Consider the following 22,256-nt stretch of genomic DNA (forward strand, 5'->3'; position numbering starts at 1 on the left):
GTTCATTTAGTCAGTAGCACGTTAAGTTTGGATAAAGGCGATAATCTACTGGTGTGCACAAATTATAGCGTAGCTTCGCGCTGTAAGTACTATGTAGTACACAGTACGTCAGAGGCAATTTATAGTTTCATCTTTTATTTCGACATTAACTTTCATGACATTAGAGTCACATAAACATTAGAGTTACTTAGGAAACATTGAAAAGGCACTTATTAATTATTTAGTCATAAAGTCTATCATCGAAAGTCGGTGGTCGGATCGTAAGGTGCCCGGTTAAAATGCGCGTGGTAAAAAGGCACAGGTTTGAATCCCACCTCGGCCGTGCACCAATGACTTTTTTCAAAGTTATGTACATTGGTTTGAAACTTAACCGAAGCTTTTACGATGAAGCAAAACATCGTGAGGAAACCTGCATTGCATATGCAGGCAACTGGATGTGTAACCATGGTCGATCCAATACGGATTAGATTGCAAAGGTTGCGGAGGTCAGATAGGAGTTGCTTCGTGTAAAAACCTGACTCACCCAGTCCAGGATCCATGGTCAAAGGCATACCCCGGAGGCATACCCCCATCTTCAGTCTGGCGAGGATGCAACTGGGACTAAAGCCAAGAGGAAGAAGGAAGTATATCATGTGGGCTGGCTTCAAAACTAGCCCAGGTGCCGCGCCACTTTCAGTGATTACTCCACTGTGATTGGCTGAAAGAAATCCTAAACATATCATCCGTTTTATTGAATAAAAACGCCCACGTATAATTTAAAACGCAACGATAACTTTTGACTTTAGATTAAGAAAAGTAAAATACAGTAAATCGCTTAAAATATTTTCTTGGGTTACCTAACGCTCAGTATAGCTTACCGTGCATATCTTTTGAAACACAGAAGTGGACGATCGGCCTTATCTTGTTAACCACAACATATAATAGCTAAATGTAGCTAACGCTTGCAGTGTTTATAAGATTTCGCGAAATGACATCTGCTCAATATAATTTTTTACAAATTAAATTATATATTTCTTATACTTTTTAACGAACTAGGTATTTAATGAACGTTATTAGTTAATTTTATTTTTGTAGTCTTTTGTTTGTAAATTAAACAAAATGGAGTCCAAGAATAGACGAATAAGCCCATTTGCAATTCAAGTAAGTAAATTTTTTTCTTGTCCAATGGCCAATTGATTATTGTATTTAAAGTATTTTTGCTATCCATAGTTTCATAGTAAAATTATGATAAGAACACCTCTACACCGACTTTGATGAAATTTTGTATCAATTATTAGGTTTTGACTTCAGATAAATAGGAAATTCTTGACTTTTAATAATACATTTATACATTCGCTAGATTTGTTTTTGTCTGGATTATGCACCTTTATATGCACGCCATCTATCTTTATCCTTGCGGGGTAGACAGAGCCCACAATGTTAAAAGATTAAAAGGTCATGTTCAACTGTATGGCTGAAATTGAGATTCAAATAGTGACAGGTTGCTAGCCCATCGTCTACAAGAAGAATTTCAAGCTTATTTAGTTCCTTAGTCGCTTTTTACGACATCCATGGGAAAGATATGGAGTGGTCCTATTCTATTAGTGCCGGGAACCACACGGCTTACATTTGATAGCTTTGTTACGATAATAGTTTATATTAATGCTAGCTATTACCCGCGACTTCAGTAGCCTACTACAAAAACAGAAACAGGTTTTTCGCAAAACCGACGGAAACTATAGTTATTACTTTATACTAAAAATTTGAAGAAAATTTCAGAATGTATGGTTCAGTAGTTATCGCGAAAACCAAACAAACAAACTTCTTTCGAATTCAGTTAATATAAGGTGGTGCAACCCATAATAAATTCTGTGTTTTTAATAAAACCGTGTGGTTCCCGGCACCAATACAAAAAGAATAGGACTACTCCATCTCTCTCCCATGGATGTCGTAAAAGGCGACTAAGGGATAGGCTTACAAACTTGGGATTCTTTTCTAGGCGACAGGCTAGCAACCTGTCACTATTTGAATCTCAATTCTATCATTGAGCCAAATAGCTGAACGTGGCCTTTCGGTCTTTTCAAGACTGTTGGCTCTGTCTACCCCGTAAGGGATATAGACGTGATGATATGTATGTATGTATGTATGTATGTATGTTTTTAATAAATAAGAGGTAGAGCGGGTAAGAGGTAGCATTAATATAAACTATTATCGTAACAAAGCTATCAAATGAAAGCCGTGTGGTTCCCGGCACTATAGATAGAGTAGGACCATTCCATCTCTTTTCCATGGATGTCGTAAAAGGCGACTAAGGGATAGGCTTACAAACTTGGGATTCTTTTCTAGGCGATGGGCTAGCAACCTGTCGCTATTTGAATCTCAATTCTATCATTAAGCCAAATAGCTGAACTTGTCCTACCGGTCTCTTCAAGATTGTTGGCTCTGTCTACCCCGCAAGGGATATAGACGTGACCATGTGTATGTATGTTTTTAATAAATTCCAGTGTTTCGTGAGTGCCGGCGTGACCTTCAACATGGCGGGCATGGGGCTGGTGATGGGGTTCGTCACTGGTCTACTGCCACAGCTGCGGAGACCCGACTCCATCATACAAATCGATGATACAACTGGATCCTGGATAGGTGAGATATGTTTCCGTTAGGAATTCAAGTGTTTTTTTTTTATTGGTGCCGTGTGGTTCCCGGCACCAGAAAAAAAAGAATATTACCACTTCTCAGTCTCATTCCCATCGATGTGGTAAAAGGCGACTGAGGGATAGGCTTATAAACTTGGGATTCTTCTTTTAGGCGGCTGGCTTGCAACCTGTCACTATTTGAATCTCAATTCTATCATTAAGCCAAGCAGCTGATATTGGCGTATCAGTCTTTTCAGGACTGTTGGCTCTGTCTACCCCGCAAGGGATAGATATGGACATTTTTATATGTATGTAGGAATTCATACATCTGAGTCTCAATATTATTAGAGAGCGTGGGTGGTCGAATTGATAAAGTGTATGGTTAAAATGTGTGCATATTGGAGCAAGGTTACACATTCAGTGGCCTGAATGTGCAAGTTTCCTCGCGATGTTTTCCCTCACCATAAGTGCATTGGTAATTCAAACCTCTTCGAAAATTTAATAATTGGTACATGTGAAAGGTAAAGTCATTGGTGCATGGCCAAGGCGGGATTCCAACCTGTGCCTTCACGCATTTTCACTAGGCATTTTATCTAGTTAGTCGCTACGGGGGCTGGAATAACATCAAGAAGAGTACGTATAAAAATAATGGTTAAGTACTTATCTGAACTTTTATATCCAGGTGCTCATTTTTTTTATTAGATACCCAATAACAAATCGAGAATTACCTGTGAATGACAAAGGTTGCCATACTCGGTTACCGCATAAGATAAAAATGATGTTCACAAGTTGTAAGATAAGTTTATTTATATATTGCATATCATTAAGTGGTTACATTTGATAAAGTGAAGATTTTCTGCGTGACGAAGCGGTACCAGCTACACAAATGATAACAAACTCATTAAAATGTAGCTGAAACAGTCGAAATACTTTCATATGATAAAAAATCAGGTTATTTTAAAGTAGAGACCGCCCGCGACGTCGTCCGCATGGAAACCCTATCAATCCCGCGGGAACTCCGGGATAAAAAGTAGCCCATATGTTATTCTGGGTCTTCAGCTACGTACATACCAAATTTCATCGTAATCGGTTCAGTAGTTACAAACATCCGTACTGACATCCTGACATACAAACTTTCGCATCTATACATATAATAAATCTGTAGAAGGGTCAATTCTGTACATTGAAAATATTGAAATAATAAATAGCAGGGGGTGTTACTGGATCGATACCAAACCCAAATATGTGATTAAAGAATTTTTTGTCTGTCTGTTTGTATGTTCAGGCATCACGTGAAAACTAACGGTTCGATTTTGATGAAACTTGGTATAATTATACCTTATTATCCTGGGCATAAAATAGGATACATTTTATCCTGGAAAATACGAAGAAAAAAGTCTTAATTTTTCAGTTTATCCATAGACGTTGTTCTGTAGAACCGCAAAAACACGTTACGTTACCCGCAGTGGATTCAGCGCCGTAACCTGCTGCCCCGAAAATCGGATTCAGCTTGAACCGTTTGCGGCACACGGGGCCGGTACTAATTACTATGAAAAACATACTTACTACAGAAGGCGAGCTCAACAGCAGTAGCTCAATAGAGGGATCTCCTTAATTATTATAGGCCTAGCCGTAATTGGGTCCAATAGATATTTATAAGTTGTCATTGTCAGAGTTACTCAAAATGAAGAAATAAACCATCCACGCGAAGTCCGACATCCGCGCGGACGGAGTCGCGGGGGGAAGCTAGTGATATATATATAATCTCAATTGGGATAAGTCAGCCAATACATATTTACATACGAAGAATACAAAAAGAGAAATAAATATGTACATATATACAATATGTACACGAACAAAGAGTTAACAAACAAACATATACATCCACCGCAGAAATTTTATTGTATTCAATAGAACTAGTTTTAATATACACTTGTTCAATCGAATCATCTTATCTTGCAGCCTCTCTACCCGGCTTCACCATCATCGTGGGCAATTTCATCGCTCCCAGCATCATGGGCAAATTTGGAAGAAGAACAGCTAATCTATGCAGCTTGGCCGTGTCAGTAACCGGCTGGCTTTGCATCGTATTTTCCAACACCGTCACCATCCTTCTCCTGGCCCGCTTCATCCAAGGCATTGCAATGGGCATGATTGGCGCCCTTGGTCCTATCCTTATTGGAGAGTACACCAGCCCTAAGAACAGAGGTCTCTTCCTCATGTCCATATCAGTCAATATCAGCCTGGGAATCTTCACAATCCAAGCTTTAGGAGCATTTTTGTATTGGAAAACTTGCGCGTTAATTTGTATTGGTATAGTTCTGTTAACGGTTTTGTTGGTGATATTGTCCCCTGAGTCACCAACTTTCTTAGCTGATAAAGAGAGGTATGATGAGTGCAGGAAGGTATTTAATTACTTGAGAGGTGATACGGAGAACGAAGAATTGGAGAAGATGATAGCGGCAAAAATGTTACTGAAAAAGGAGCAAATAATTAAAACGGACATGATGAAAGAAATGTTGTTGTCAAAATTTGATTATTTCAAGAAGACTTCGAAGAAAAAAGAGTTCTTTAAGCCGTTGTTGATAATGTTCCATATTTTTATAATGGCTCAGTGGTGTGGAGTAAATATACTGACGTCATTTACGACAAATTTGTTCGAGAAAGTGGTCGGTTTGGATGCAGGAATCAACATTCCTCTGATGATAGTGTTAGTCGGGCTTCACAGAGTCCTAGGGAACATAGTTGGGATGGTTTTCATCAAGACTTTGAGACGCAGAGTGGTGTTGTTTACGACTATCAGCTTGAACGTTGTGGCCCTGTTCGCGATAGCTGCTTACACTTACGCGAGAGACAACAATTATCTGCCGTTTGACGAGCCCGCTGTTGGTATAATTCTGGTCCACATTCACATGTTCTCTGTAGCTACTGGAGCGATTCCTTTAGCGTTTGTTCTGGCCGGGGAACTCTTCCCGATGGAGTATAAGAGCCTGTGTGGAGGCATCAGCATGATCTTCTATTCTCTTAGCCTTTTCTCCAATATGAAGACTGTTCTTTTACTATTTAACACTTGGGGTATATCTGGCACGTACTGCCTTTACGCTGGCGTGGTGGTGTATTGCTTGGTAGTGGTTGGAGTACTCCTGCCAGAAACTAAAGATAAAACCTTGTTGGATATAGAAGAAGGTTTTAGAGGAAAGAAGTTGTCTTCTTCTTAGTTTATCACACTACACTGTGAAAGTAAATTTATTTTTAAAAGACTATTATATTTACATATACACTAAAATTGTATAGAAACTTAATAACAATAAGGTATAGGACCACGGGTTTTTAAATAAAATTGTAATTTTAAGATACTTACATATTTGTTAAATTTTATATGGATGTGTTGTTTTATTATTAAGTAATGTATGATCCCTTAAAATTTATATTGAAGAACAATAAATTGAAAAAAAAAAAACAATTTCAGCAATAATAGACGGAAAACATTTGAAATTCCTGTCTGTTTGCACATGTTAGTCATGAAGACTTTTTGTTTAAAATCTCCTAAGATTTCTACGAGTAGATGCAATTTATTTCGGTGGTTTTATAGAAAACATAAGTATATGTTGTTTTAGGAAACAAGTAGTAGGTCCCTTTGACAGACTTCCACGCAAAATCGCAAATAAAAGCGAATATTTGAAAAATATATATTTTCAGCAGCCACGAACTGCTCAAAACAAAATCTATACTAATATTGTAAAGCTGAAGAGTTTGTTTGTTTGAACGCGCTAATCTCAGGAACTTCTGGTTTAAATTGAAAAAATATTTTTGTGTTGAATAGACCATTCATCGAGGATGGCTTTAGGCTATATAAACATCACGCTGCAACTATAAGGAGTGAAGAATGGAATAACTAATGGAAAATTTGAAAAAAAACAAACGGGGAAAACTATTCATCCTTGAGGGCTTCACTGATGCCACAAACATTTATTCCAGGCGGACGAAGTCCCGGGCACAGCTAGTATAATATAAAAGAGAGCCTCCGCGGGTCCTCCCACATAAATCGAATAATCCCTATAACTTCTGTTCCCCCGGGAATTTCGAGGCATCCTCGACAAAATTTAATACCAAACTAGCTGTGCCCGCAACTTCGTCCGCGTGGAATAGTTATTTTGGACATTATTGAAGCCCTCAAGGATGAATAATTTTCCCCGTATTTTTTTCACATTTTTTCTTTGCTTCTTATAGTTACAGCGTGATGTTATATAGCCTAAAGCCTTCCTTGATAAATGGTCTATTTAACGCAAAAATTATTTTTCAATTCAAACCAGTAGTTCCTGAGATTAGCGCATTCAAACAAACAATCAAACTCCTCAGCTTGGTATAGATTTTCAATCTTTGCACCCAGACGTTTGGACTGAGCATTCAGATAGAACATTGTCTGTGTTTCTTTGTGTGTGTGTGTGTGTGTGTGTGTGGCCTATTGGTTTTTCAAGACTGTTGGCTCAGTCTACCCCGCAAGGGATATAGACGTGACTATATGTATGTATGTATGTATTTCATAAAGCCATTGCGAGTTCATTAAACAGTACACTACACCGTTCATAGCTGAAACGCTACATAAAGTTATCCTAATTATATAACTATCCTGAATTGCGAAGGTCTAGTTTATCTTCGTATTCATAAATCATTAAGTTTGTTTTAAGGTGACGTTCCATTGTTACGGCATACTAAGAAATAGATTACGACATGACATTGTTAAAAGCAACATAAATAATTGATCATAAGAAAACAAATTGATTAAAATCTGAAATTACTTAGTGCTGATAAATATGGAATATTCTAGTTTTAGAATAGATTTATTTTTAAAATTGGTTACACATATCACTTATTGACGTCACATTACTTAAATCTAATTATAAATACTAGATACCGGTTCCAAAGCGCATGTGAAGAAGCGGCGGAACAAACTACACTATATGTAACTTATGTTTGACAAAAATAAGTGAATTTTGAATCTACTTACATATTATACTAGAGGCCGCCCGCGACTTCGTCCGCATGGAAACCCTATCAATCCCGCGGGAACTCCGGGATAAAAAGAAGCCTATGTATTATTCTAGGTTTTCAGCTACCTACATACCAAATTTTATCGTAATCGGATCAGTAGTTTTTGCGTGAAAGAGTAACAAACATCCATACTGACATCCTGACATACAAACTTTCGCATTTACATGTATAATATTTGTATGATTATTCGAATTTGTACATTTTGGCATAATTCTTTAAACAAGGCAAAATCATTTTTAGATCAAAACACTCAAATTTCGGACATTGATTAAATTTGGTACAAGTTTAAAAAAAATACCTTCAATACGTGATTCTCATCTGTTATCTAAACTACGCAGCAAAGGAATCGCAGCTTAAATGTTATAAAGATGATATTGAAAATCATTATGCCTACTTTGTTACCATGCGTAGCTGCGCCGGCGCTGCCTCTTCGCGGTTATTTAATTGTATAATTTAGAAAAATAATAAAATCATATAAATAATGGCTGTGAAAATATGAGGCATTTGTGTATTTATTAAGATCTAAAGTGTGTGGTAATTTTTTTTTAAATTGTTATGAACATGAACGATTGTAAGAAAACGCGTTTTAGCCCATTTCTAATCCAAGTAAGTATTGTGTGTTTTCATTCATTCATTCGTACAATCACGATTATATCCCTTAGGGGGTAGGCAGAGCCAACAGTCTTGAAAGACTTATATGAGGAAAGGCCACGTTTAGCTGTTAGGCTTAAGGATAGAATTGAGATTCAAAATAGTGACAGGTTGCTAGCCCATCACCTAAAAGAAAAATCCCAAGTTAATAAGCCTATCCCTTAGTCGCCTATTTACGACATCCATGGGAAAGAAATGGAGTGGTCCTTTTCTTTTTTATATTGGTGCCGAGAACCACACGGCACTGTATATTTTTATATTTAACCTTATCTACTTTATTTTAGTCTATTCTATATGTATTTACAGCACAAATTATGGTTATTTGGCACAACATATAAATTTATCATTAAATATGTATTAATTGCTTAAATTTTAACGTAAATTTTTCTTATTTAATTGTATTTTTTAAACAGGTTCTTTATGTTTCGGTTTGAGTTTAACTTAGATATAATATTTAATTCGTTAAAACAAAAAATCTAACAACAATAACCCGAAAATAGCATACTTAGAAGCAGACTTTTATCACCATATTTTTTCCTTTTTTTAACAATACCTGTATGAATATTTTTCCAGTGTTTCGTGACAGCCGGTGTGTCATTGAACATGTCTGGACTGGGCCTGGTGACTGGGTTCACCACCGGGTTGCTGCCCCAACTCCGAGACCCGAACTCCCCCATCCTTATCAATGACACGTCTGCTTCTTGGATAGGTAAGATAAGAGGAGCTGAAGAGGCTTCCGTTGTCGTCAATAATCTAGTTTATTTATTTAGTATCTACATACATACATACACATGGTCACGTCTATACCCCTTGCGGGGTAGACAGAGCCAACAGACTTGAAAAGACTGAATGGCCACGTTCAGCTATTTGGCTTAACGATAGAATCGAGATTCAACTAGTGACAGGTTGCTAGCCCATCGCCTAAAAAAGAATCCCAAGTTTGTAAGCCTATCCCTTAGTCGGTACACCAGCAGTGTGTACATACTACATTCAATGACAGGGGCATTACATCTTGTATACGCATCATTCACTATAGATTCAGAAATATTAAGTGGGTACCTACTTAATTTAATATACATACATAAAATCACGCCTCTTTCCCGGAGGGGTAGGCAGATACTACCTCTTTCCACTTGCCACGATCTCTGCATACCTACTTCCTCCACATTCATAACTCTTACTTGCATGAAGCAAGCTCGGCGGTTTCGGGTACTCTTGACTTGACCCTTTACCAGGACGTCCTTAATTTGATCAAGATACCTACGTTAATTTAATATTTGTGATTGTAATCAATTAAGTCAATACATCAATCTAAATCATCACTCCACTGGTGTTTGACTCTGCTTGCGGTGTTCCCTGACTTTAACCTGGACTGCAATCTAGGAGTGGGTAAAATTATAATTAATCTTTAATTAATTTGGGCTACTCAAATTAAAGGAAGCGAAGGAAGTATGCAGAGATCGTGGCAAGTGGAAAGATGTAGTCTCTGCCTACTCCTCCGGGAAAGAGGCGTAATTTTATGTATGCATGTATGTACTTAAATTAATTTCCAACGATAAAACTATGGACTATTATTGACTGTCATTCCACGGAACCATAGTCTCGTGAGTGTTATTAAAATAAGATGATGAAATCTTCGCCGCAAAAGTTAAAGATAAGATAAATTTTAAAGTACAGTTTCATAATGGTGCGCAATTTTTTATACGGTAAATCTCGTACCGATTCGACTAGATTAATTATTGACCTCCTGGCGTTTTACAGCGTACCTACGTACCTACTTGTTTAGGAAGGAAAGAAATGGAAGGAGAAGGAGGCATAAAGGTCCACTTAATTTTACGTTATGTTTCCTTTTCAGCGTCATTACCCGGGATCGGCATTGTCCTGGGCAATTTCATCGTCCCTGTCATCATGACCACATTTGGGCGACGGAAGGCCAATCTCTGCAGCTTGGTCGTCGCAGCTGCCGGCTGGCTTGGCATCGTCTTCTCCAGCTCCGTCACAGTTCTCTATCTGGCACGTCTTCTCCAAGGCATCAGGATGGGAATGATCGGCGCCCTTGGTCCTGTCCTCATTGGAGAATACACCAGCCCCAAAAACCGAGGCCTCTTCTTAATGACCATATCTGTCTCAATCAGTGCTGGAGTATTTGCGATCCAAACCTTAGGAGTGTACTTGCATTGGAAAACCTGTGCGTTTGTCTGTATAGGCATAGTTTCTGTTGCTATGCTGCTTGTTATATTATCTCCTGAATCACCGACGTATTTGGCTGATAGAGAAAGGTATGATGAGTGCAGAAGAGTGTTTGTATACTTGAGAGGTAATACGGAGAATGAAGAATTGGAGAAGATGATAGCGACACTAATATTAGCGAAGAAGGAACAAGTGACCAAGGTGCAGACGGTGACTGAGAAGATATTATCCAAGATGTATTATTTGAAAGAAATTTGGAAGAAGAAAGAGTTTTACAAGCCATTGTTGATAATGTTCCATGTTTTTGCGATGGCGCATTGGAGTGGCATGAATATATTGACGTCTTATACGACAAATATATTTGAAAAGGTCGTAGGTTTAGATAATGGAATTAATATTCCGCTAATGATAGTGTTAGTAGGATTGCATAGAGTTTTAGGGAACATAATTGGCATGATATTCATTAAGACCTTGAGACGGAGAGTAGTGTTATTTTCAACGATAAGTCTAAACATAATAGCGCTTTTGACAATAGCTGCGTATACTTGCGCCAGGGACAACAGCTGGCTGTCTTTCGACCACCCAATAATTGGTATATCATTGATTCATGTCCAGATGTTTTCTATAGCAACAGGAGCGCTTCCTTTGGGATTTATTTTGGCTGGTGAGTTATATCCGATGGAATACAAAGGTCTTTGTGGAAGTATTACCATGGTATTCTTTTCTTTGAATATCTTCGGAAATTTGAAGACTGTCTTAGTATTATTCAACTCTTTGCATATTTACGGCACATATCTTCTGTACGCCGTAATATTAACCTATTGTCTGATAGTCGTGGGTACTCTTCTGCCAGAAACTAAAGATAAAACTCTGCAGGATATAGAAGAAGAATTGAAGGGTAAATAGTTGAAGAGATGATATTAACGATTTGATCTCAAAGGCAGTTGAACTTTAAAAGACAACTTTGATTTTTAGTAAGTCAAATATAACCTCTAAAGTAGACCTTATATGAGAAAGAAATCTTCTGACAACTCTGGTTGAAAAAGATTTAACTTATTTTTTTTTTAAATAGACACCTACTTAATGATTAACCAAGTCCATTAATATAATTAAGAAGGTCGTGCTTTTACCTACTAGGATATTGTCGACGATTTGGCGGGAATGTAAACTCTATTAAGATTATAATATGACAATACTCAGATTTCAATGCCTGCGATAGGTACTTATTTCTTTAGTTTTTTCAAAACTATGCGACCAACCGATCATTAGTTAATTTTATTTTACATAATATGTAGTTTTAGTTTAATTCAGAAATACAGTATATTTTGTATCAAAGAATTTTATTTTACCTGAAATTACATACATACATGTAATCCATACGTATCCATCTCTTATGGGATAGACAGAGCCAACCGTCTTGAAGAGACTGCAGGCCAGCTTTATGGATTAACCGTATAAATGAGATTCAAATAGTTATTAGGCTAAAAGAGGAATCCCAAGTTTATTAACCTTTCACTTGATTAACTTTTACAATCAGCGCGGGAAGTGAGTTAGCAGCTGGTACCAAAGGTTATATAAAACTTGACAAAGGCTAGCTAAATACGATTTTTCTTTACTAACAAACCAATGATTGCATACTCTTTGAAGTAATCCCGAATTTTGACCTTAACCTATAGTCTGTCTTAAAAAATATCACCGCTATTGTCAGTGTCAATTGTAGTTCTTGTGTCAATGTAAAATTTGACGTCCCAAATAATTAACAACCGCAATGCAATGTTGTAACAAAAATAAATAATTTAGGATAGGTACCTAAATGAAAAACGGAAATAAACTGAACAGATTTCGTCTTACAAAAAATGGGAACTCAGTTGTTTATACACGTAATACAGTAATTAAGGGAATATGAATTAGGTAATTGAAGAAAAGATAAAAATAAATGTTGTTTATTTATATTTAATAGAAGTAAGTTTTAAAAAGTACAATGATCAGAAAGAACGATATATTAACATTGCACAAGTACCTTATCGTCTTCTTCACTTGTCTATATTTCTTCGAGTATTATGACTATCAAAATCCCGAGCCGCCGATCGTCCGAATTGCCGATCCAAAATTCTCCTTACTCGGCCCCTACAATGCGACATTACCGGCTACAGACGATGTCTACAGGCAACTGATTGACATAAAAGACTTTAAATTCCTCTTGAACCCAGATCCTTGCAAGGAATACTCTTCAGGCCTACTCCTCATAGTGTTAGTATCTTCAAAACCCACAAATTATCAGCACCGAATGGTAATTCGAAATACTTGGGGTCGTAAAATAGATTCTACCAAAGTATTATTCTTGCTTGGTGAACAGAACAAAAGCTCTGGAACATTTCATGATACGTACAACGAGAGTGCCATTTACGGTGACGTGATATTAGGTAACTTTATAGATGCGTATCACAACATGACATATAAACATGTGATGGGTTTAAAATGGGTCGCTCATCATTGTCCCGCTGCGAAATATGTTTTGAAGACTGATGATGATATGGTGGTGAATTCGCACGGGTTGAGGATGTTTTTGGCCCGACAATTGTCTCCATGGGGCGCGAGAGGGCTGATGACTTGTCAACTGCTGGAACATACACTGGTTCAGAGGTCAAGCAGGTCAAAGTGGAGGGTTTCTGTTGAGGAATTCCCGGATCGATATTATCCTGCTTATTGTGCAGGTAAGGAATACCGGTAGTCCAGGGCTTCACTCCCTTGGGAATGGCCACAAAAAAATGTTTGAGCTCTTGTAATTAAAAGAAGCATAACAAATAGATTTAATATCTCATACAAATATCAAAAGAAAAAATGACCAGATATCAAGGTGACTGGAAATATGTAGTCTCTGCCTACCCCTACGGAAAAGAGGTGTGATTTTATGTATGTACAAGTACATTATAACATACATTATTTATTCTACTGCTACATAAATATAATCTCATCTACATTCCTTACAGGGTAGATAGATCCAACAGTCTAAGAAAACTGAAAGAACACATTCAGTTGTATTGCTTAATGGTGGAATTGAGATTCAAATAGTGACAGGTTGCTAGCCCATCGCCTACAAGAAGAATGCAAATCTTATAAGTCTATCCCTTAGTCGCTTTTTACGACATCCATGGGAAAGATAAGAGCTTGACCTATTCTAAAATGCCAGGAACCACACGGGGATACCACTAAATTAGTAAAATTAGCTACATTACTGTTTATTTGGCTTTGTTAAGCTTACAGTGTTTAATCATTTGCAGGATGGGCTATATTATATTCTCAGGATGTCGTCCACAAGCTTCTCAGAATCGCCCAGTCCATCCCCCAGTTCTGGATCGACGATGTCCACATCACAGGAACATGTGCCCAGATGGCTGGCATCACCGTCACTCCGTTAAAAAGCCTAATTTTGACAATACCTCGGGCAGCGGTCCTGACTTCATTGGGCCCAAATTTTGTTAGTGAATTTTTGTTCGGACCAACTGATATTTCACCAAAAAGGATGACCAAGATATGGAAAGCCATTCCCAGTAGAGTTGGATAATGTGGCTGTTCTTTCTTTGATATGTGATTAGCCAAGGATTAGGAGAGGATCTGGTGAAAGCTTTACCCTTGGTTCACTCTTCCAATGTTTGTCCAAATTGCTTTGTGGGTAATGAAAGTTGGACTGTATGTGGACAGAAACGACTCTGTTTTCTCTCAAATATAAGAAAAAAACATAGATGAAAAGGCCTGTTGCCTAATATATTACATACATGTATACATACATATGGTCACGTCTATATCTCTTGCGGGGTAGACAGAGCCAACAGTCCTGAAAAGACTGAATGGCCATGTTCAGCTATTTGGCTTGATGATAGAATTGAGATTCAAATAGTAACAGGTTGCTGGCCCATCGCCTAAAAAAGAATCCCAAGTTTGTAAACCTATCCCTTAGTCGCCTTTTACGACATCCATGGAAAAGAGATGGAATGGTCCAATTCTTTTTTGTATTTGTGCCGGGAACCACACGGCACGTCTAATATACTGTTGAAGAGAAATGATTTCTTCGAACTGGTCATAGGGAAAATGGCCGTCAGTGATCAGTTTCAGAGCCCTAAGAGGGATGCCTTTGGTTTTGGTTACATTAGTGTGAGGTCGGGGAGTGAGCGAGTTACAAGTTTCCGGTCCAATTTTCGTGAACGCGTGAAAATGTGAATCTAATCCAGATTTTTTTGCCATCCAAACTAATATTATAAATGCGAATGTAAGTTTATTTGTTTGTTTGTTACCTCTTCATCAGGTTATCTACTGGATTAATCTTCTTGAAAATATCACTTATATATAATTAAGAATCTGTAGAAAAAAAAAAAAAAATTATTCTAAATTATTCTATTTATTCTAATTCGAAAAGATTTGACAATTATTGAGCGAAATGAAAATTTTGAATTTGAATTTGTAGAAGGTCATTAGGTTACCTTTCATCCCGGTAAAAACTATAGTTCCCATGGGATTTGCGATAAACCTGTATTATTTCATTAGTTATGAATGTGGATGAAGCGAAGGAAGTATGCAGAGATCGTGGCAAGTGGAAAGAGGTAGTCTCTGCCTACCCCTCAGGGAAAGAGGCGTGATTTTATGTATGTATGTATGTATTTCATAGGTGGCGCTAAATTTGTCGCTTTTTGTAGGTTGCGTTTAATTCGTTGCTTTTTAAAGGTGGTGCTAATTTTGTCGTTTTCTTTCTTAGATGGCGTTAAATTATTATTCGTCGCTTTTTGTAGATGGCGCTAAATCCACGCGGGCGAAGCTGCGGGTAAAAGCTAGTTAATTATAAAAATAACATACATAGTGTCGTAGCGCAAGTCAGTGTCCAATCCCAAAACAGAAGTCCCGAGCTGACGTGGGAACTGTTATTTGTTAAAAATGAATAATTTTTGTGATGCTAGAGGTACAATTAATTTTAGTCTATAAGAAAATAATAAACAGAAAATAAATAATTATTTATTAATAACAATAAACATATAAGTAAAAAAACAATTTGTTTTTTTTTTCAAGACTACAAGACGTGCTGGAGCGATTTATTATCACACTTAGAGCACCCCCGAATAACAGTAACTTAGAGATCCCAGGGAATGCTTAAATTTATATTGACCTGCGGGGTAGACAATGCCAACAATCTTGAAGAGACCGGTAGGCCACGTTCAGCTGTTTGGCTCAATGATACAATTGAGATTCAAATAGTGACAGGTTGCTAGCCCATCGCCTAAAAGAAGAATACATAGATTATCTATGTATACTAATATTATAAAGCTGAAGAGTTTGTTTGTTTGAACGCGCTAATCTCAGGAACTACTGATTCGAAGTGAAAAATTATTTTTGTGTTGAATAGACCATTTATCGAGGAAGGCTTTAGGCGATAAACATCATGCTGCAACTATTAGGAGCGAGGAAATAATGGAAAATGTGAAAAAACGGGGGAAATTATTCATCCTTGAGGGTTTCAATGATGCCCAAAATAATATTACACGTGGACGATGTCGCGGGCACAACTTGTCTTTAGCTATTTCGATATTCGCTTCTGGTTATCATCAGAGCTGTTACGGTTGCCATGTGTTTGATAGACCTGCTTGTGTCTAATATACAATGAAAACCACGCTGTATAGAGCAAACAAATTAGAAGTATAGCAGTACTCTCTGCCTCATTTTAAACTTGAATGATATCTAAGAGGTTAGATGACGTCTGGAAAATTATTTCTTTCTTCTAAAGCCTTCCTCTATTTCCAACAGAGTCTTATCTTTAGTTTCTGGTAGAAGCACTCCTACGACTACCAAACAATACAGCACTATACCAGCGTAAAGGCAGTAAGTGCCAGATATACCCCAATTGTTAAATAATAACAGAACAGTCTTCATATTCATGAATAGGCCTAGAGAATAGAATACCATTCCGAAGCCTCCACACAGGCTCTTATACTCCATCGGGAAGAGTTCCCCGGCCAGAACAAACGCTAAAGGAATCGCTCCAGTTGCTACAGAGAACATGTGGATGTGGACCAGAATTATACCAACAGCGGGCTCGTCAAACGGCAGATAATTGTTGTCTCTCGCGTAAGTGTAAGCAGCTATCGCGAACAGAGCCACAACGTTCAAGCTGATAGTCGTAAACAACACCACTCTGCGTCTCAATGTCTTGATGAAAACCATCCCAACTATGTTCCCTAGGACTCTGTGAAGCCCGACTAACACTATCATCAGAGGAATGCTGATTCCTGCATCCAAACCGACCACTTTCTCGAACAAATTTGACGTGAATGACGTCATAATGTTAACTCCACACCACTGCCCCATCGCAAACACATGAAACATAATCAGTATCGGCTTGTAAACCTCTTTCTTCTTAAAAGCCTGCGTCAAATAACTCATCTTTGCAACGAGTGTTTCTTTCACACTCATAGCTTTATCTTCAATCTGTTCCTCCTTCGCTTTCATTCGAGTTGCTATCATCTTCTCCAATTCTTCATTCTCCAAATCACCTCTGAGATATACGAATGTTTTCCTGCACTCGTCATACCTTTCTTTATCAGCCAAAAACGTAGGTGATTCCGGTGAAAGTAGAACAATAAGTGTCGCAACAGAGACGATACCAATACACAGAGCAGCGCAAGTCTTCCAATGTAAATATACGACCATAGTCTGACTTGCTAACACTCCGATGCTGAAGGACAATGATATGGTCATTAAGAAAATGCCACGGTTCTTTGGGCTCGTATACTCTCCAATTAAGATAGGACCCAGAGCGCCGATCATTCCCATTCCAATACCTTGGATTAGCCGTGCTAAATACAGGATGGTGACAGAATTGGACAGCATTATACAAAGCCAGCCGGTAGCAGAAACTAGTAAGCTGCATAAATTTGCTTTTCGCCTCCCGAATCTGCTCATGATGGCGGAAATGATAAGATTCCCCAGGACGATGCTGATTCCAGGCAGGGACGCTGAAATGTTAAATACTTCGTTAGACTCTTCGTGGAATCATCGGTACAAAAGGTATACCTAGCTTGTAAAGCAGAAAAAGAGGTAATTCCATCCTTCACTTGGAGGCTAATTCCATAATCGGGGGGTTTATATGTATAGAACCCAAAATTGAGTGTATAGTGAACCCTTAAAGCAAGGCAGTACAGTAACCATACATGTAACAAGAGTGTCTGCTCCACACCAAACCCCCTAAGTTGTGTCCCATCCTCCTCCTGGCATAAGTCTCAGTGACATTCTTACATCACATCACATGGAGAGGATCCTAGTAGTTTCCGTGACCACGATACTGGATAGGATAAGTCAGTTTTTTACACAACTTTGTCTGACCTCCGCACCTGCAACCTATGTGCCGTGTGGTTCCTGGCACCAATAAAAAAAGATCACTCCATCTCGTTCCTATTGATGTCCTAAAAGGCGACCAAGGGATAGGATTATAAACTTGTGATTCTTCATTTAGGACTAGCAACCTGTCACTATTTGAATCTCAATTCTATCATTAAGCCAAACAGCTGAACGTGACCTATCTGTCTTTTCAAAACTGTTGGCGTTCTACCCCGCTATATAATACTATATATTGGTTCATGGTTACACATCTAGTTGCCTGAAGGTTTACTCACGACATTTTCCCTTACCGTTAGAACATTAACACCCAGATTAATGTTTCGCTCGATCTAGGTGTATATTTTTTTTTTTTTTTATTTGTTTTATTTGGTTCACTTTATGTTTGTTTTTCCATTTGGGTAAAATGCATTTTTCTTTAGCTTCCTGGTTTGTGTGCTATTTGATGCATCTTCAAGCCAGGTTGCCAATGTTTTGTGATGTGATGACGCAAATGGTTGATCTAGGTGTATTTGTGACATGTGCTTTACTCACCAATCCAAGAAGCGGAGGTGTCGTCGATTCGAATGTCGGAGTCAGGTTGGCGCAGCTGAGGCAGTAGACCAGTGGTGAAGCCTGTCCCGAGACCCAGTCCGGACATGTTGAGAGACACGCCCGTTGTTACGAAACACTGGAATCGTATAAATATCATACACTAGAGGCCGCCCGCGACTGCGTCCGTATGGAAACCCTATCAATCGCGCGGGAACTCCGGGATAAAAAGAATATAAGTTATAATATATAAGTCTATAAGTTATTCTGGGTCTTCAGTTACCTACATACCAAATTTCATCGTAATCGGTTCAGTAGATTTTGCGTGAAAGAGTAACAAACATCCATACTGACATCCTGACATACTCACAAACTCTCGCAATTATAATAAAACATACATACATATGGTCACGTCTATATCCCTTGCGGGGTAGACAGAGCCAACAGTCTTGAAAAGACTGAATGACCACGTTCAGCTATTTGGCTTAACGATAGAAATGAGATTCAACTAGAGAAATGAAAAGAAAATAATCCCAAGTTTGTAAGCCTATCCCTTAGTCGCCTTTTACGACATCCATGGGAAAGAGATGGAGTGGTCCTATTCTTTTTTGTATTGGTGCCGGGAGCCACACGGCACTGCCGGGAGAAATTGAGTTTAAATAGTGACAAGTTGCTAGCCTTAACGAAGAAAGCCTAGTGTTACCCTTAACTATTATAATTAGGTAGTTTTCACCCCACCTCGGCCATGTACCAATATTCGAAGTTGAACTGATGCTCTTACGGCGAGGGAAAACATTGTGAGGAAACCTGCACATTCAGGAAACTGGATCTGTAACCATGATAGATCCAATTCGGGCTAGGTTCCCCTGCAAAGGTTGCAGAGTTCAGACGGGAGTCGCTTTTTTAAAAACCTGACGCCCTATCCAGGATCCATGGTCAAAGGCATACCCCGGGCTCCTCTCCAGAGTGGTGAGGATGAAATCGGGAATAAAGCCAGGAGAAAGAAGTTTATTATTGGGTAGTTTTTTACTGAAGAGAATTAAGCATCTGAGAAACATCAGACCGGCATGAAAACTCGCACTAGATATATTTTAACATTCCCTTATTCACCTTTTCAACATCCGTGGGAAAGAGACGGGGTGGTCCTGAGTATTCTAAAGTTATTTTTACCTACTAAGATAGAATTTACTTACTTGAATAACCAGAGGGCTTATAGCCCGTGTTTTATTTGACTTCATTATTATTTTGAGTATAAAAATATCTAAGTCTAAAAATTAAAGCTGGCTAACTTAGCACTGTCTTCATTTGTCTGTCGAAATGTTATCTTTAGTATGAAATATGTAGATCGCTTTTTAAACATTATTTGAATCCAATGTGTACCATACAAACATACGGTATTTTTAGTTTTTAGTTAGGTACATAATTAAACCTCAATTTCATTGCAACGTAAATAAATTTAATATAGATATTTTGGTCTTAATAAATCTCTGTTTTTAAAATAAAATAAAATGAATTCTGAATATAAAAAGTAAGTGGGTACTTAAGTATATATCTATATTGGTATTAAAATGAGTGGTTCCCGGTACACTTAGAAAAAAGAATAATCCATCTCTTTCCCATAGATTTTGTAAAAGGCGACTAAGTTTAAGACTTATAAAGTTAGGATTCTTCATTTAGACAATGGGCTAGCCTGTCACTATTTTAATCTCAATCTATCATTAAGCCGAAATGCTGAACGTGGCCTATACTTAAGTATTTACATTTAGCTCTGTCTAACCCACAAGGGATATAGACGTAATTATGTGTATGTTCTATCCTACTACTATTATAAAGGCGAAAGTTTGTATGGATGTATGGATGTTTGTTACTCTTTCCCGCAAAAACTACTGAACCGATTACCATGAAATTTGGTATGTAGGTAGCTGAAGACCCAGAATAACACATAGGCTACTTTTTATCCCAGAGTTCCCGCGGGATTGATAGGGTTTCCATGCGGACGAAGTCGCGGGCGGCCTCTAGTTTTAGAATATTTATAAATATTTTAGTACATTTTCCGCATCCGAAAAGGTCAATGAAGTAACAGCTATAATATTTTTTTTATGTACTTACATGTCTACATTCATAAAACAAGCCTCTTTCCTGTCTTTTCACTACAAAATTATTTCGCGTAGCTTTAGTATCAAACAAAACGTCTCATTCGTTTTTCACAATTCTACTTATAAGTATTTATAGATCGTCATAAATGCGAAGCTATGAATTCGCACCTTAACAAATTATTTCATCACTCTTGATTACTTACACTGAAAGCAAACTGAAATAATATATTTCCTAGGCTTTTTATCATCTCAGATCATACAAAATTGTACGGATATCATCAAAAAAATCTAATTACTTCTATAATCGAAAATTTCAGAAGGGCACTAGGTTGGTATTGTTAAAATGAATAAACATATTGCTTGTGTAGTCTTGCTTGGAATGTAGAATATTTGATGATACTTTATTCAAATTTAGTTTTTAACCGATTTAAAAAAAGGAGGAGGTTCTCAATATGAATATTTTTTTCATGTGCAACGTCATATCAGTGTAATCAAAGTATACAGTACACATAAGTATGAAATCGCCTTTTGTTATGGCTCTGCGTATTAACCCATATTTTTTCTTGCATTAGAATAGAATAGATTTATTTTCAAAATTGGATACAAGGTATCACTTATTGAACATATATTACTTAAATCTAATTATAACTATTACCGCTTCCAGAGCGCATGTGTACAAAAAGCGGCGGAACAAACTATACTGCAGCATTTTCACCGGACGTCAATTTAAAAATATAGATCTCTTTTAAATCTAAATCATGGACGAATGTACATTGTCTACATTAAAAAAAATGAATGATTTTTTTATAACATAAACAGCGCATGTCTCTTTTTGCTCGTGGTTTGATTAAAACCACATTAATAAACCCGGAAATACCTATACAATTAACAAATTTACCTATACCTGTGTGGTTTTTATAGGTATTCATAAAAAAATATCAAAACCAATACAATGATATTTTATAGATAAAAAATATCTTTTGTAGCGATCACACCACAATCATGATTGGTATTGTCACGATTCGAGTTTGTAAAACGTTTGAATTTATTATAATATTTGCAAGTAATTGTTGAACAGCTTACATTATTAATTAAATATATATACCTAGGTACCTATCGAGTTCAGAAATGTAAATGATAATGTATCTAGGTTATATTTTATAGGAATTATTTTATACATACAAACAATCACATCATCATCAATTATAATTTAGATTTAAGTGTTGTGACGTCAATATAATATAAATCAATTTTTTTAAATCAGTCAAAATTCCATCCTGAACCGTACCTCATACTAAACTCAAACATACCCATAACACTAGCTGCGTTTAATATCTTTGAATAGGTACATACATATAGTCACGTATATATCACTTGCGGGGTAGACAGAGCCAACAGTCTTGAAAAACTAACTAACTAAGAATTGAGATTCAAATAGTGACAGGTTGCTAACCCATCGCCTAAATGTAGAGTCCCAAGTTTATAAGCATATGGGCGTATTTTTAATTTTTTGTACCATTTTCAAAAATATGAAACTGCATTAAAATACGAAATAGCGACATTTTACCTGAAAATAAAATGTTTATTAAACATACTTACCTTATTCGAAGCTTATTATATGAGAGGGGCAGCTATTTCCGGTCCTAGTACTAGTCTTGACTTCCGGTTTAGGTCCACGCATCCCTCCTTCCGTCTCCTACCACGCCTCCCCCCACCAAGCGACACTAGCGCCACCACAGGCAGTTGG

General features: G+C 37.4%; 4 protein-coding genes across 4 annotated transcripts; 3 read left to right on the forward strand and 1 right to left on the reverse strand.

Moving 5' to 3' along the window:
• Nucleotides 1-938: 938 nt before the first annotated feature.
• Nucleotides 939-5,972, forward strand: LOC106139642 (facilitated trehalose transporter Tret1). The gene is made up of 3 exons (XM_013341124.2): nucleotides 939-1,140; nucleotides 2,484-2,619; nucleotides 4,575-5,972. The coding sequence occupies exons 1-3, from the start codon at nucleotides 1,099-1,101 to the stop codon at nucleotides 5,828-5,830; spliced, it is 1,434 nt and encodes a 477-aa protein (XP_013196578.1). The 5' UTR covers nucleotides 939-1,098; the 3' UTR covers nucleotides 5,831-5,972.
• A 2,016-nt stretch (nucleotides 5,973-7,988) lies between these two features.
• Nucleotides 7,989-11,809, forward strand: LOC106139643 (facilitated trehalose transporter Tret1). Its single transcript, XM_013341126.2, has 3 exons — nucleotides 7,989-8,270; nucleotides 8,889-9,024; nucleotides 10,171-11,809. The coding sequence occupies exons 1-3, from the start codon at nucleotides 8,220-8,222 to the stop codon at nucleotides 11,409-11,411; spliced, it is 1,428 nt and encodes a 475-aa protein (XP_013196580.1). The 5' UTR covers nucleotides 7,989-8,219; the 3' UTR covers nucleotides 11,412-11,809.
• A 452-nt stretch (nucleotides 11,810-12,261) lies between these two features.
• LOC106139640 (beta-1,3-galactosyltransferase 5) lies at nucleotides 12,262-15,359 on the forward strand. The gene is made up of 2 exons (XM_013341122.2): nucleotides 12,262-13,219; nucleotides 13,787-15,359. Exons 1-2 carry the CDS (start codon nucleotides 12,487-12,489, stop codon nucleotides 14,068-14,070), a joined length of 1,017 nt encoding a protein of 338 aa, XP_013196576.1. The 5' UTR covers nucleotides 12,262-12,486; the 3' UTR covers nucleotides 14,071-15,359.
• Nucleotides 15,360-15,493: 134 nt separating this feature from the next.
• Nucleotides 15,494-19,743, reverse strand: LOC106139638 (facilitated trehalose transporter Tret1). Its single transcript, XM_013341121.2, has 3 exons — nucleotides 19,607-19,743; nucleotides 18,417-18,552; nucleotides 15,494-17,503 (listed from the first exon to the last, which is right to left on the reverse strand). The coding sequence occupies exons 1-3, from the start codon at nucleotides 19,649-19,651 to the stop codon at nucleotides 16,257-16,259; spliced, it is 1,428 nt and encodes a 475-aa protein (XP_013196575.1). The 5' UTR covers nucleotides 19,652-19,743; the 3' UTR covers nucleotides 15,494-16,256.
• Nucleotides 19,744-22,256: the final 2,513 nt, after the last annotated feature.

Source organism: Amyelois transitella, chromosome 25 (assembly GCF_032362555.1).
Source record: "Amyelois transitella isolate CPQ chromosome 25, ilAmyTran1.1, whole genome shotgun sequence".
In the NCBI taxonomy this organism is placed as follows: domain Eukaryota; kingdom Metazoa; phylum Arthropoda; class Insecta; order Lepidoptera; family Pyralidae; genus Amyelois; species Amyelois transitella.